Source organism: Pezoporus flaviventris, unplaced genomic scaffold (genome assembly GCF_033815535.1).
Source record: "Pezoporus flaviventris isolate CSIRO_AGI_PZ_B2104156 unplaced genomic scaffold, CSIRO_AGI_Pfla_v1 ptg000079l, whole genome shotgun sequence".
Taxonomy (NCBI): domain Eukaryota; kingdom Metazoa; phylum Chordata; class Aves; order Psittaciformes; family Psittacidae; genus Pezoporus; species Pezoporus flaviventris.
The window spans coordinates 860065-875927 of NW_026892627.1; the positions used below are offsets into that span (position 1 = coordinate 860065).

General features: G+C 47.7%; 1 protein-coding gene across 2 annotated transcripts in view; it reads left to right on the forward strand.

The window, feature by feature from the left end:
* The window catches only part of SETD2 (SET domain containing 2, histone lysine methyltransferase), a 64939-nt gene that overhangs the window by 46688 nt on the left and 2388 nt on the right, over nucleotides 1-15863 (forward strand). Inside the window, exons 13-18 of one of the 2 annotated variants that reach the window (XM_061474431.1) lie at nucleotides 4806-4854; nucleotides 5408-5591; nucleotides 8980-9655; nucleotides 10664-10798; nucleotides 11413-11552; nucleotides 12208-12319. In XM_061474431.1, coding sequence (XP_061330415.1) covers nucleotides 4806-4854; nucleotides 5408-5591; nucleotides 8980-9655; nucleotides 10664-10798; nucleotides 11413-11552; nucleotides 12208-12319 — 1296 coding nt within the window. The remainder of the gene's footprint in view (nucleotides 1-4805; nucleotides 4855-5407; nucleotides 5592-8979; nucleotides 9656-10663; nucleotides 10799-11412; nucleotides 11553-12207; nucleotides 12320-15863) is intronic. The other variant, XM_061474432.1, reaches the window with a different exon arrangement.

Below are 15863 nucleotides of genomic sequence, written 5' to 3' on the forward strand. Positions count from 1 at the left end.
TAAGGGGCAGACATCTGGAGAGCATTTTCTTAGGCACAGTCTTCGGTTCCTACCGCTTTGAGTCTTGAGACTGTTCTGCAGCTCTTTTGCTTCTCCCAAGCCATGGATGGTTTTGTGTCTGCAGCTGGACAGCCTAAATCCTGGGGGATTTTTAGTTTTTAGTTCTTCTCTTTTTGTTCGTAACAGACTTACACTGCTTTTCTTTCTGTATTTAATTTTTTGTGCAACTCATTAAAAACTGTTCTGGAAGGTAGAGAGCCATTTGGACTCTGTTAGCGGCGGTTGCATTGATTTAGTAGTTATGCACGCTCAAAGCCAGCAGCTTCCGTTTCCAAAAATAAAATAGGCTTTTCTTCGGAGTTCCCCCTGGCTTGCGTCTGGTTTGACCACCATCTGGTTTTCATGGAGCGATTTTGACATACTCCTCCTTTTGTTCCTGCTTCAAAGGCTCTGCTGCCTCCCATCTTCACCAGACTGATGCTAGAGGCTCTGCAGCCTCTTGAGTAGATCTGTAGCTGCACTCCAGCAAGATGTTGCTTTTTCTCTGCTTCATAATTGTCTTACATTTTGAGCCCCTTGGACCCTTGTTAGGGCAGTACAGTTTGATGGGGTGGATCCTGCCATTTTCTCCCTCAATGCCTCCTGTTGCTGTTGGCGCAGCTGCATCTTTCAGAGGAAGATGCATTCTCCTACCTAAGGAGGGCAGATGCTTTCTTTCTCCTTGCACATTCAACCATCATTGACCTCGAAGATTAGACTTAATTATCTCTGTTGAGCTGAAATTGCTGTATTTCTTAGTTGCACTTTGAATCTTCTGCTGCAGCTGAAGCAATGCATGGCTGGAGTGAGCAGTGCTGTGTTTATCAAACCCACTTACTGCAGAATGGCCCCTGTCCTTGTTCTATTCCCACTGACCCTTTTTTTCACTATTTTTCCATTGCACATCCTCCTGTTTAATGGGACAAATCTCTTAGGAGCTGAGAAACGTACTCCAGCTTAGCTCTTCCTTACAGTTGCCTGCTGCCTTGTCCTTTAGCTGTCCTGGCTGGTTCATCTATCGTAGAATCTCAGAATCATAGAATAGTTTGGGTTGGAAAGGACCTTAAAAGTTCATCCGGTTCCACCCCCCTGCCAAGGGCAGGGACAGCTTCCAGTTTGCACTGTCCCACCTCTCCAGCCTTTCTGGGCCCCTCTGGATGACATCCCTTCCTTCCAGCATGTCATCTGCACCACACAGCTCAGTGTTGTCTGCAAACTTGCTGAGGGTGCACTTGATCCCGCTGTCCATGCACCCACTTGTCCCGCTCCTCCTCACACCATCTTCACTGCTGATGGGACCAGCCCTTGGGCCAGATATGGGGTGTTTTTTTGAGCATGCTGCTTTGTGGTGTGTCTGAGAATGAGTTTTTTGGAGTGATGCGAGAGAAAGAAAAATAAATACAGAAAACCTGTTGTCTGCGGGTGATTTGGGTCTGCAGAAGCTGCCCTCGTGGTCCGCTCCTTCCCACACAAGCCAGTAAGAGGCAAAACTATCCCTGCCACCGGACGGCGAGTAAATAGCATTATATTGGCTTTATTATCCCAACTGGGTCTTTGTGCATCCCTCCCCACCTCAAACAGTGAACTGCTGCCTTCTTTGCATTTAGTTAAAAAACACACTAGATTTGGGGTCTTTTGATCCATAGCAAACATGTAAATAAATAAGTAACAATTTAAAAAGGGCGTGTTTACGGGCTCTCATCACAGCATATGTATCTGCAGCTGCTTCAGACTGCACGTGTTTGCTGTGTTGTGTTCATATGCCATGAAAAAGTAAAATGAGTATTTAAAAAACTAAAAATCTTGGCTAAACTAACTTCTTTTCTATAACCATCATCAGCACTTTTGAAGTGGTTTTGTCTTGTGAGCAAAGACCACAGTGGGGTATCTTATACTTTCATTTATTTCACCAAAGGAAAGCATAGTTTCTTAGCCCACAGGGTGCATTTTTTCCTAACACATTAAGAGGGCCATTCTCAAACCTGGGATCTCTTGTTAAATCTTGTGGTGGAGGTGGATATGTAGCTAGTGAGGGATGCAGTCGGGAGCAGCTGGGCAGCCCAGAAGAGACACCAATCAATTAATTTAATAAATCATTTAATTTCCATTTAGCTGTAAAAAATCAAAGGGGATTTTGTGTAGAAGATAAGCAATATATAAGGTTGAGAGTCAAGTCGAGGTAGAGCTTTGTATGTCTGACTCTAGGGAAGCTTTAAATACGCAGCTAGAAGCAGCCTTCATTCACTCCTCCACTAACATTTCAGTACATCTTTTTCTCCTCTTTGCCTTATCCATGACCCAGATTAAAGGGTATTTTAGTGCCTTAGGGAAGGTCCTCAGTGTTTTTCCTGTGAGGTGCAGTCGGTAAATGTGGCATCACATGGAGTATGAAGAATTAACGCTGTTCAGAGGGTCTGATGGTCATGGACTTGGGGAGGTAGCATTGCTGAGGTTTTGGCTTTGGGAGAGTCAGTTAATTTAGATGCTAGAAGATCACAAATGCTACAAGTCATGAGTATTAGCCTGAGTGTGTTTTAACAGTGCTGGGGGTAGGATATAGTGCAAACGGGGATCAAAAGTAGGCAGGGGCTTGGTGGCCCAGCAAAAGCTGGGTTTGGGGCTCTTGGAGGTGCAGAGGTGCGTTGGGTGTGCATCACAGAATCTTAGAACAGTTAGGGTTGGAAAGGACCGTAGGATCATCCAGTTCCAACCCCCCTGCCAGGGCCAGGGTCACACTAAACCATCTCACCCAAGACTCTATCCAGCCTGGCCTTGAGCACTGCCAGGGATGGAGCATTCACAACTTCTTTGGGCAGCCTGTTCCAGTGCCTCACCACCCTCACAGTAAAGAACTGCCTCCTTATATCCAATCTATACTTCCCCTGTTTAAGTTTTAACCCGTTACCCCTTCTCCTATCACTACAGTCCCTAATGAAGAGTCCATCCCCAGCACCCTTATAGCCCCCCTTCAGATACTGGAAGGCTGCTATGAGGTCTCCATGCAGCCTTCTCTTCTCCAGGCTGAACAGCCCCAACTTTCTCAGTCTGTCTTCATACGGGAGGTGCTCCAGCCCCCTGATCATCCTCATAGCCCTCCTCTGGACTTGTTCCAACAGTTCCATGTCCTTTTTATGTTGAGAACACCAGAACTGCACACAATACTCCAGGTGAGGTCTCACAAGAGCAGAGTAGAGGGAGAGGATCACCTCCTTCGACCTGCTGGTCACGCTGCTTTTGATGCAGCCCAGGATACGGTTGGCTTTCTGGGCTGTGAGCGCACACTGAAGCCAGCTCATGTTCGTTTTCTCATCAAGCAACACCCCCAAGTCCTTCTCTGCAGGGCTGCTCTGAATCTCTTCTCTGCCCAACCTGTAGCTGTGCCTGGGATTGCTCTGACCCAGGTGCAGGACCTTGCACTTGTCATGGTTAAACTTCATGAGGTTGGCATCAGCCCACCTCACAAGTGTGTCAAGGTCCCTCTGGATGGCGTTCCTTCCCTCCAGGCGTATCAACCGAACCACACAGCTTGGTGTCATCGACAAACTTCCACTGTGTTGCTTCAGGCCCTCAGTGCTCATGAGCATGCAGGTGGTCTCAACAGCTCCCCGTTCCTTCCCCTGTCTCTGTGGATCTGCTGCCCTGTAGCTGAAGGGGTCGTGGCTTGGATTGAGCTAGGTGGGCATGGCAGCACGCTGGTGGTGCAGAAAGGAGAGGATTTCCAAGGAAAAGAGAGCACTAGCAACGCCTCTGCATCCCGCACCTCTGCTCCGGGCTCTCCTTGTCCCATTTTCTTACTTCTGCCTTTTTTGATCTATGTCAAACATGTAAATAAATAAGAACAATTAAAAAAGGGCCTATTTATGGGCTCCTAGTGCCTCTTGGTACTGGAATAGCCCACAGTACATACGGTAGCATATTTGTAGATGCTTCAAACTGCAAGTGTTCATGGTGTTGTGTTCAGGCTCCATGGAATAAGTATTTTTTTAAAAATTAGAATCTTGGCCGAAATGATTTTTAACTTTCAGCAGCACTTTTGAAGTGGTTTTGTCTTGTGAACAGACCACAGTGGGATTTATTGTACTTCCATTTTTTCACCAAAGGAAAATGTATTTTCTTAGGCCAAAACATGGGGCTTGATATCTTTTTCTTAGATGTGTGTATTTTTCTTAGCTAAAAGGTGGTATAAAAAGCATCCAGGCACCTGGGGGCTGCTTAAAAGATGGGGAAAGTGAGTTTCTTTGGTAGGTTATCTGGGACACGTTTCTTCCATGCGTTGTCCCCATGCCTGATGCTCAGGCATGATTTTCCTGCGTAGAAAAATGCTGCTTTTCCTGGATAGAAAAAAGAACCATAAAATCACAGAATTTTTTGGGTTGGAAGGGACCTTAAAGCTCATCCAGTTCCCACCCCCTGCCATGGGCAGGGACACCTTCCACTAGACCAGGTTGCTCAAAAGCTGCATCCAACCTGGCCTTGAACACTGCCAGGGATGGGGCAGCCACAGCTTCCAGTCCAACTGAAACCATTCCATTCTATGATTCTATGATTTATCAAACACAAAATGCTGATCAGAGGCAATATATAGAAAGCACTGTAATGATTTACCTAAAACCAGAACTTTGTGTCCAGAAACACGATTTTACTGTTTAAAATTATAATTGAATTGTTAAATTATTAGTGCTGTGTTACAATTCTTGCAGCCCTGTAGATATTGGGATTGTTCTTGTGGGTAGGTGTAATGCTGACCCTGCTTGTTTGCTTTGCAGGAAGTGTACCGGATCCCGAAGAAGAGTCAAGCAGAAAAGGAGAGCAGTGGTATGTATTCACATTTTGCTGTGTATTGTTCTGCTCCTATGAAACTACTTAATTTTCCCAGTCTGGGATGTCAAGAGATGTTCTGCCTGTGTGTTCCTACTCCTTGAAAACAGTTCCTTTAAATAGGAAAGATAATCTTAGCAGTGGGTGTTGGGAAATGTAGCCCTGAGGCTGATATGGGGCGGTCTGTAACTTGTTTGAATGGAGACTCTGTTGACTACTGCTCTGTTATTGGGGGAATTCCTGCTGGACACAAGAAGAAAAATTTTCACTATGAGAGCAATCAGCCATTGGAATAACCTCCCCAGGGAAGTGGTGACTCCTCAGCATTGGACTCTGTTAAGACTGGGCTGTACATGCTGCTGGGCCATCTAGTCTGAGTTATGCTTTGCCTAGAAATGTTGGACCAGGTGATCCCTTGAGGTCCCTTCCATCCTCAGATTCTAGGATCCTGTGATTCTATGACTAACAGAAGCCACTGAAACTGCAGGAAGAAGGAGCTAGAAATACTCTGCATTACAGCAGTTCTCTCCCTTTTATCCATGCTCCTCAGCAGCTGACCGTGGGAGAGAGACAGCCGGCCCCAAGGACCAGACTCCTGCTCCGAAGAACCCCATCCTGAGCAGAGAGCGCGATCCTGAGAGGCAGAGCCAGAGTAAAGAGAAGAAGAGACGGAGGGACTCGATGTCCCCTCCGTCCTCAGCGTATGAGCGAGGAACAAAGAGGCCGGAGGACAGGCAAGTTGTCTGGCAGCAGTGGTGGCAGCGCTGACTGCCAGACTGGGAGTGTTGAATCTGTGATAGTCCTGGGTCAGAACACTGGGAAAAATGGTCCTGGTGATCTCTGGAAACACCCAGGATGGGTAAGGGAATTTTTTACCTGGAAGAATCCTGTTTGCATGGTGAGATGCATTCCCTGGCCTCTTGCTGTTAGGTGGCCTTTCCTCTTGGATAATCATTGTCTTCAGTCATGTTCTGGGAATTAGATGGATGTTGACAGGAATTATATCCAGCTCTCACACAGGAACAAGGGATGTAGCCCTCCTAATGCAAAGAGGTCTTCTGAATCCATCAAAATCTATTCCCTTCTACATCCCCTCTCCTGAGTATGTTTGGGGATTATTCTAGACTTGAACTTAGAAGAAGCCTAAGCATATAGAAAAGCTATCAGTGCATAAGTCAAACAGGATTTCTAAACCAAAACAACTTCCTTGACCAAATTAATATCCCCCAAAATCAGTGAGTGCAAGGGAAGGCTCTGGGGACACCTTACAGGAGCTTCCAGTGCCTAAAGGGGCTGACAAGAAAGCTGGAGAGGGGCCTTTGACAAGGGCAGGTGGGGACAGGACAAGGGGGAATGGCTTTAAACTGACAGAGGGGAGACTGAGATGAGAAGAAGATGAGGAAGATGAGGAAGAAGTTCTTCCCTGTGAGGGTGGTGAGGCCCTGGCACAGGTTGCCCAGAGAAGCTGTGGCTGCCCCATCCCTGGCAGTGTCCAAGGCCAGCTTGGACAGGGCTTGGAGCAACCTGGTCTGGTGGAAGGTGTCCCTGCCCTTGGCAGGGGGTTGAAACTGAATATTGGTTCCCTTCAGACCCAAACCATTCGAGGATTCTGTGATTTTTACTTTGTGTTTCTTTCTTGTGGGTGCTCTGTTGCCCCATGGATTCCCACCTACCCTGCAAGTGATGGATACAAGGGAACGTGGGGACTTCAAATTTGCTTACATCTTATTACAAAAAGGCTTTTTAAACATGGGTTGTCTAGGGAAGGCAGGCACAGAGTCTGTAAGCTCCAGTGAAGGTGTAAAATATTTCAGGTTGCAGTGCGCACAGATGCTGAATATAAAGTAGAAAATAAAAGTAACCATTTTGTGTTGTGTTAGCATGAGTTGTGCCCTTCTACGTTAAATACTTCTGCTAACCAGGTCTGGTGGGATGCGTGTTTAGAAAAGCAAGGGCTAGATAACTGAAATACAGACACCTTTTGTCTTAGTGAGTTGGCCAGTTCAAGGAGCAAGCAATAAGAGAAAATATTTTTAGCTATTAGCTGTTCTCCCATATCTGAAGTGAGAATCAGATCGGTTCAGTGACCCTGGCAGCCACCCAAAGCTCCTTTTCCTGTAGGTTCAGACCATTGCTTTTAGAGTGCCTGAGCCTGTGCTGGCTCCCAGGGTTATTCCCTAGGGCCCTAGGAGCATTTGGCTGGGCAGAGCCAAACCCTCCTGAGGCCAGAGGAATGATAGAGGTGGCAGTTGTGGCAGGGCTGGCCCAAGGCAATGCATGAATTAGCAGCTGCTTGTTAGCAGATACCCATTTTCCTCCCTCAAAAGTTGCTTCTTAAGAGAAGGAAAGCATTTCATGTCTTGCATTACAGGGAGACCTCAAATCATGTTAAAGGCAGTAAGAATACCAAGGAATTTCCTTTAAAGAAGTCAGTTTTCTGCTGTCCCTCTTAAATAGGATCTAAAGCCACTTACTAATTAGGGAACAATTGGTGGTGAGTCAGCCAGGCGAGGAAACTTCTGTCCTCTTACTGAGCTGTGCTGGGAAAGTTTAAAACATCTGGGTTAAAAAAAAATTGGATGTAAATCTATACTACTGTAATTAGCCATTTGGAGGACGGAACCACCACTGAGGTCTGGGGATGGACATGGAGCTGAGTAGCAGCGGTGTGTTGAGAGATACGAAGAAGAATGTAATAAATAGTGTATTTTTTTGTGTTAAACAGAGCAACCTATTTGGTGGGCAAGGAGTTGCCCACTCTGGCTCTTCCCTCCTGTGGCCATGTCCTTGTCGGTGAGTGGTGCCCACAGGCGGAAGGACTGAGGTGCTGGCATCCTTCTCTCTACTCGACTGTCCCCTTTGTATTTGTTCCATGAAGGGTTTAATAAGACAAAATAATAGGTGAAGAGAGGAATAAATACCCAAGTATCGCTGGCATGCTCGACACTAAACCAGCCCAAACCATTCTACAATTCTAAGCCCTCAGTTTTCTTCTGTCCGTCCCTTCACGCTGGCTGCTTCTCGTGTAAACTCTCCAGGCAGTGCCAGGAAATGCTTTAATTATTGAAATTGAACCCTTCACGTCAATAAGGTTCACATTAACGGATCCTTGCAGCTACTCTGGGAACGCCAGGATACATCTTAAATGTATGTGTTGGTAGCAGTGTGCTTTTGATATGTAAATGGAACGCATGAACGTTGAGTGACTGTATAGACAATATGCTGGATGCTTTGTAGAATCCATTATATTAGGGCTGCAAAGCATTTTTGGTCATAATCCCTGTTTTAACACACTCATAACTTCTCAAAATACCCACCTTTGATCTGAAATTTTCCTTGGTTGAGGTCTGATCAAAGTCCTTAGGCTTTTTTTCTTTAACTCCTTGGAAAAATCCCTCCAGCTGCTCTGCGTCTTGGGATGAAAATCCTTATTTGTAAAAAAGAATTTAAAAAAACCCATCCACACTTTCATTATTTTTTAAGCTGGATCTGCGGTCTAGTAAATAGCATGCTCTAAACAGAAATGTGCTATTTGTTCTTCACAAACATGCCTGTGTCTGCAGCTCCAGTGTGGTCCTTAAACAAGAAAGGTGGGGTGCTGCCCTAGTCTGGGAGGTGCAGGTGCTGTGGTGTAATCTGTACCTTCTGTTCGGAGAGCCTCTTCCAAAACCTTCTGTGTTGGTCCTGCCTTGGAAAACTGTGGTAGAGGGTCACAGACACTCAGCCCTTTTGGGAGACATCTTGCTTATTCTACCCTCTCCTCAGGTTCCCTCTTGGCCCTGGAGATGTTACCTCCCCTCTCTGGGTATCTCAGTGGTGCCTAGCCAGTCCCTCAGACAACTTCTGCTGCATTTTTGTGTCTCTGTTAGCTTCAGCACCAACCTAAGTTGATAAATCCAGTGCTACCTAGCTCATCTTCTGCCCTGGCTCCTTGCTTGAGGAGTTGCTATGTATGGTTGGTCAAGCAGCTGAAAACAAATGAATGTTTTTAGCAATTGATGTTTTTCTCTTGGGCATTTGGTCTCCCCCAGGTCTACCACTGTCAGTGGTGGCCTTTTTGCTGCTGGAGCCCTGGGCCTGCAGTTTTCTGGGGTCTCACAAAACCTTTTCTGTTCCTCCCAGGTATGACACGCCAGCATCTTCGAAGAAGAAAGTCCGGCTTAAGGATCGCAACAAGCTGTCCACGGAGGAGCGCAGGAAACTGTTTGAGCAGGAGGTTGCCCAGCGGGAAGCCCAGAAACAGCAACAGCAACTGCAAAACCTGGGAATGACATCCCCCCTGCCCTACGACTCCATGGGCTACAGCACGCCCCACCACAGCTTTATTGGCTACCCACCTGGCTACCCCATGCAAGCCTATGTAGATCCCAGCAACCCCAACGCTGGCAAGGTGCTGCTGCCCACACCCACCATGGATTCCATGTGCTCGCCAGCGGCGTATGAGCACCCGCAGACTTTGGTTGGGCACACGGTGGAACCAGCCCTCACAACTTCTCAGCCGGTACCAGTAGTCCAACATGTAGCAACAACGATGGAGGTTACAACTCCGCAGTATGTAGCACAAAGCGATACCGTGGTCCATCAAGAACCCAATGTGGCCGTCCTGCCTGTGGCCACGTCAGGACCAGTGCAGAGCCAGAGCTATGGGGTCTGGGATTCCAGCCAGCAGACTGTAGCTGTCCAACAGCAGTACTCACCAGCCCAGTCCCAACCAGCCATTTATTACCAAGGACAGACTTGTCAGACGGTTTATGGTGTGACATCCCCCTACTCGCAGACGACCCCACCTATTGTGCAGGTAATTTCCATTTCAGGCAAGGCCTGCAAAACAAGGGGTACCATCCTGCAGCCAGGAAAAGCACTGTTTTCTCACTCTTTGCCAGTGCTCTTAATATTAGAGCACCCTACTTTGTGCTGATACTAAGCTGCAGTAGCACTTCTCGCATAACTTCCCATCTCAGAATATGAGAAAAGCACATTTAGGTATTTTTTGTGTACAAACACTATAGATTCATAAAAACATAGGATCCCAGATGGTTTGGGTTGGAAGGGATGTTAAAGCTCATCCAGTTCCAACCCCCTGCCGTGGGCAGGGACACCTTCCACTAGACCCATTTGCTCAAAGCCCTGTCCAGTCTGGCCTTGAACAATTCGAGGGATGGGGCATCCATTATATCTATATTGGATATATGTATAATATATATTTTATATAATATATAGTTGTTAGGTTCAAGCAGGAGTTTATGTCTTGTTGAGATTTTTTTTAATCTGTTTATAAAAGTTCGTTTCTTTTTGATTGTTGATTCTGGTGAATGGATATTTCTGGGTAAGAGCTTCCACTGTCACTGACCAAGTAAGCAGTAGAACATGGAGGTGTGAGCTCGCCTTCTGTTGGCTTTTGGAAGTGGGGTCTGGAGCTGCCAGCTCTTGTATGACTTAAACCAAGCAAAATACCCAACAGATCAACCTTCTTTATCTGTTTTCTCTGAATTACATGTCCTCTTCCATCAGGCTCAGCCTGGAGCTCCAAATGGCCACGCTAAAGTGCTTTATCCTTCTGCTTTTTCTTCGCTAACAAGTGTCTTGCCAATGCCTAATTCTTCCTGAAATCAAGATGTAGGCAATTGTACGACTCTGGGATACTTGATTTGGCTTGGATATTATCTTCCAGTAGTCCTCGAGTACTGTTACCCTCTTCTTGCTTTCACTATCTGATTTCCAGCAAGGGAAGCTGTACTGTGTCCTCTAAAAAGGGGTTTTGTTTGGTAAAGCAACCTGATTGATGATTCCTCATGCTCCTTTTCAGAGTTACGCCCAGCCAGGTCTCCAGTACATTCAAGGCCAACAGATTTACACAGCTCATCCACAGGGAGTCATAGTGCAGCCACCAACAGCAGTAACAACCATTGTCGCAGCTGGGCAGCCTCAGCCCATCCAGCAGGTAGGGCTTGGAGGGTCAAAAGGGATGGGGAATGTTCCTCTACATCTGCTTTGGTCTGGCTTTGGGAGTCATGCAGAGCTATGATTCCCCGTAGCTTCTGGATGCTGTTAAGGTAGTGGTACTAGCCAGAGGAGTTTCCCATATGGCAGCATGCTGGTACTCTTTGGGATGCTGTCCTCCAGGCTGAATGTGGGCATCAGACACATTATTGGGTGCTTTGAGCCCAGATCTTCTTGTGTTCAGGCTTGCTTTCAGCGCATCAGGAGAAGGCTGTGTATGGGTGGCCATGTGGAAGTTCCACGACCTGCTTTTGGTGCTGAAACACTTCTATCAGAACTGGTGGTTTTGGCATCCACCACAGAGAATTTAAAAGCACAGGTAGCAAAGTGGCTGTTATTACAAGCTCAGGATGTGGTCAAGTGGATAATTGCAGTATTTGATGAAGAACTAGGGGGAGATAATGTCCTTGCTGCTTCTTGGGCAAACACTAGTGTTGTTCTTAAGGCTTACCTTCAATAGAGTCTTTGTTGTGTTGGAATGAGCTGTCTGGGCTGTTCTGACCTCTGTCACAACGACTCATGTTTTATTCTTTGTCCCTTTTGTGCTGTTCTTAGCCAGAGCTAGTGGTGACCAATAACCTCCTGGACTTGCCTCCACCGTCCCCTCCAAAACCCAAAACGATCGTCCTCCCACCCAACTGGAAAACAGCCCGAGATCCCGAGGGGAAGATCTACTACTACCATGTGGTAACGAGGTAAGCATGGTAATGAGGTGAACATAATAACAAGGTGAGTATGATGGTGGCTTCAGGGCTAGAGTTTGAGATATTCTGCAGAAATGGTGCTTCATGCGCACAGGGAGCCAAAGAGCTCTTGTATGTTTAGCCTCTTCTAGTGTATGCCTGAGCTTCCTGGCATCCACTCATCCATCCTTTCAAACTCCTGCTCATTCCTGTGGCCTTTCTCTTGATCTTTGGTGTGTGTTCGTTCCACAGTGAAATACCTGTGGCTGTACATTTGGCTTCAGGTGCCAAGGGCTGACCCTTGCTCTGCAAGAAAACATTTCCCAGGGTCTTTTGCTGTGATGTCTCCCATCTTTCATGCTAGAATTGCCAACCTTCTTTATTTCCTGCCCGTGATGAGCTTTCCTTGATTCCACATTGTCACCAGTAATAGAAAAATAGTGCAAATTCCCTTTTGAAGTTCTTGCTTGGCTTTAGCCTTCTCCAACTCAGAAGCCTACTCAGCTTATCATTAATAGCAAAATGGGGCCATGTGTTACACCCATGTAGAAGAGTTTTGATGACTGATGGAGATCAGATGTCCCAGTTGATGGGACAATCAATAAGCAGGTACCAGTTACTTTAAAGAGGGTGACAGTGGTCTGTCTGTCCGTCTGTCTTCCTCCAGGCAAACCCAGTGGGATCCTCCTACCTGGGACAGCCCAGGTGATGATGCCAGCCTTGAACATGAAGCTGAAATGGACCTTGGGACCCCAACTTATGATGAAAACCCCATGAAGGTAAGTGCAGGGTCAGGAAGGAGAAACAGACCATGGGGACAATCCTGTGCTGTGGAGCAGGAGCAGCAAATGCCAGGGCTGTTGCTGAGGTTGGGTCAGCATTACACGTACCCCACCAGCATTCGCTGCCCAGCAGGAAAAGGAGCCAATAGTCGCAGCACCTCAAGGATCCATAAAAATGCGAGTGTCCTGGGGGTGCTGCGGGTTGATAGATCCCTTTGGCAAGCTTCAGGCTTAGTAGTGTGCAGCAACCCTGTGCTGCGCTGCTCTGGCTAATGCCTCCTTTCATTGTGCTCAGGAAGAGCATTAAAACCTGCCCTTGTGCAGCTTCATGAGCGCCCCAGATGACTCAAGCTGAAAGAGCAACAAATATTCTTCATTAGCATGTTTTCTGCAGCACGTTTTGCTTCTGTGGGAAGGGTTTACCCTGCGTTTGCCTTGAGTTGATCGTGGTTTATTTGCACTTGTTGCTTCTGGGTTTGGGTTACAGATTGCTGTTGAAGGATATCAGCATGCAAAGGAGCACATGAGATCCTGTTAATCAGAGACCTTCATTTTAGGCTTTAAGGCGAGGTTTTCTTAATAGCTATAAATTGCATCCCCATGGAAGGATGTGCTGCTCTAGCTGTACGAGCTAAAACGTAGTGGTATGGACCAGCCTGGAGATACTGGGAAACTTCCTTGGGATGCTGAGAAGAAGGTTGGGCTCTTCTGAGTGAGAAAAGAGAGTTGTGCTGCAGCTTTGCAGCTTGGGAGTCTTTTTGCTATGGACTGTAGAGGATCTCAGCAGTGCTGAAGCTGCAGAGGGAGCAAGGAAAGATGCTTCTATAAGTGCAGGCAAGTGTTTATGTGCCAGATTCAAAACTTTAAGGGTAAAAAAGAGTGCTGAGGAGTGGAGCAGTGCTTGAAGGGCTTCACCTTCTGGCAGATGCAGCCAGCTCATGTCTGCCCTGAGTCTTTTGCTGCTCACTCAAAACACCAAATCCCTGTTTTCCGGTGAAAAACTTCTCTGAAGCCATCAATACCTCATTCCTAGATTAAGATGGACCGCACAGCGTTGGCTGACCTTACGGTGATGTGGTTCTTACTCAGTGTAGAGCTTTAAATCTTGTTTCTTCTCAGCCAGGATGGCCTGAAGGTTGGGTTTTTCCCACTCATGGAAATAACATTGAATTCCCCTGTGGTCTTAGCTCGCTCACTGCCGCCTCCGTAACGATGCTTCCACCCTGAAATCACAACCACATTCCCAGGATTTTTTTACACGCCTCCTCCTCACCCCGCACCTTTTCCATGAGGGATTAAACCCACCGGCATTGTGGCTCCGACCATCTTGACAGCTGCTGCTGCTATTCCTGGTGTCCCCCGGCTGCGTGGCACCGGCAAAATCCTTGCAGTGGTGGTGCCTGGGGTATTTTATTTCCTCCAGAGCCCTCTTCCGAGCATCATCTGCTCCCTTCTTGATACCCTCCAAGCCCCGGCATCGCCACGCCTGGTGTCAGTGGTGGGTGAGCTTGCCTGGTGCTCACACGCTGATACAAGGATTTTGATGGAAAGGCACAAGAGGTGCGTGAAGCCATGCTCATTATTTCCCTGTTTTCTCCCTTGGAAAAGGGGTTTCATGGGAGGGGGGCCCAAGGAGCACTCAGGGAGGCTGACACTAACACAGGGCTGGAAAAAAAAAGATGGAAAAAGCCCAGATTTATTGCATGGATGTGTTAGTGTCTCCTTATTTGTTTCTTGCTCTTCTCCCACCATGGCTGGTTTTTCCCAGGTTTTCTCCCACCAATGCTGTTTTTTCAGGCTGGTTTTTCCCTTACATTTTTGCTGGCTTCTCCATCCCCAGCTTTTCATCCCGAGCAGGGCTGATCAATGTGAATACCACAATTTTGGGGGCTTTCTCTGTGTTACAGTTTTCCTAGCGGGCAGCGTGGCCCTGGACTAGGGGAGTGCTTTGGAAGAGCTATAGGGGAGGCACTGTGGTCATGTCCACAGAGGCTGAAGTCCTTTGATAATCTCAGTCTCACTATTACCAAACTAACCCCCGCATAGAAAATCACTCCTCCTTTGTGCTGTCTTAGGGGAATTAAGAGAAACTGGGGTGTGCTGGAGATGCTGGGGAGATGCAGAAGGGCCTGGTGATGGAGAAGGTCCCGGGGATGGTGAAGGTCTTGGTGATGGAAGGTGGCAGGGCTTGATGATGCCGCCACTGTGCTAGCGCCGGAGCCGGTGCCATGCTGGGAGCCAGCAGGGAGCCATCTGCTCCCTATCACTGGCCTTTTGATGTTGCTGCCTGAGCCCGGGGCAGCGAGGAGCTTTGATGTGCAGCCAGCCCAGAGACACACCATCGCTTGCTCAGGACAGCCCTGGGCAGTAAAACCTCCCTGTCAAGGGTTGATTTAAACCCCACAGTGGTTTGCTCACGGGATTCTGCAGCTCTGCCCTCCAGCCTCAGCCAGGCATGTCTTTGGGATTTGAAAGGGGTGAGATGGCTGGATCCTGCTTTTTTCAGTGTTAAGTACTTTAAAAAATGGTGTTTTTTAGTTAAAAGCCACCTCCAAAGAGCAAATCTCCCCCAGCTTTTCAAGCCTTTAACAAGCTGGTTTGCTGTCTCCATCTTTAAAATCCAAGTCAGGATAACCTGCCGTACACAAACCTCTCCTGAAAAACAGCGCCAGAGGAGAGATCCTGCTTTCCAGTTTCTTAGAAGCTGAGAAGGTCGCAGGGCTGGAAGACAAAGCCCACAGGGCTGGCATGAGTGGATGCTCGCTGGGGTGCAGCCGCTGCAATTTCCACTCCGTTAACGCAGGCAGCAAATTAAGCCAGCCATGTTTGTGCTCTGTGGGATTAGTACTTAGAGGAACAGTCAGAAATCCCTGTAAAATTCACCTTTATCCTTCCATGATCGTCTGTAGCTAAGGAGAGGTGGTAGATACACCATCCCTGGAGATGTTCAAAGCCAGACTGGATGTGCCTCTAGGTTACTGATCCAGTTGTCACTGCAGGAGGGTTGGACTAGATGACTTCTGAACATCCCTTCCAACACAAACCATTCCATGATTCTAAAATCCACTGTAAATCCTCGCTGGCAGAGTCCCAACCATTGCAGTGCTTTCAGCACGAGGTTCCACTGGTGTGCTTGCGTGCCCGCGCCAGTTCTGCTGGAGCCATGGCCTTGGTTAATGGAATGAATACATGTTGCTCCATCAGCCCACAGAGGGGGGTTAGGGCAGTGTTCCCCTCACCTGGGTGTGCAGCTGGGCTGGATCCATCCCTGCAAATGATTGTTGTGCTGGTAATTTGGAGATGAATGGGGAGGGGACAGCCTATGTTTCCCCCTTATCTCCAGGTAAAGATAATTCCCCCCACAGTAGGGCTGCCACTCCCCCCACCCCCTCCAGAACAGCCCTGCTCCCCAGGACCAGCTCACACCCTTTTTCAAGCTTTTTTTCCCCAAAGAAAACAAGGGCGAGGAGTGGGCCCTGCATCTCCCAGGGGGTTGTGCTCCCAGCCCAGCAGTGTGGCTGGAGCACGCTGGGAAGCGCGC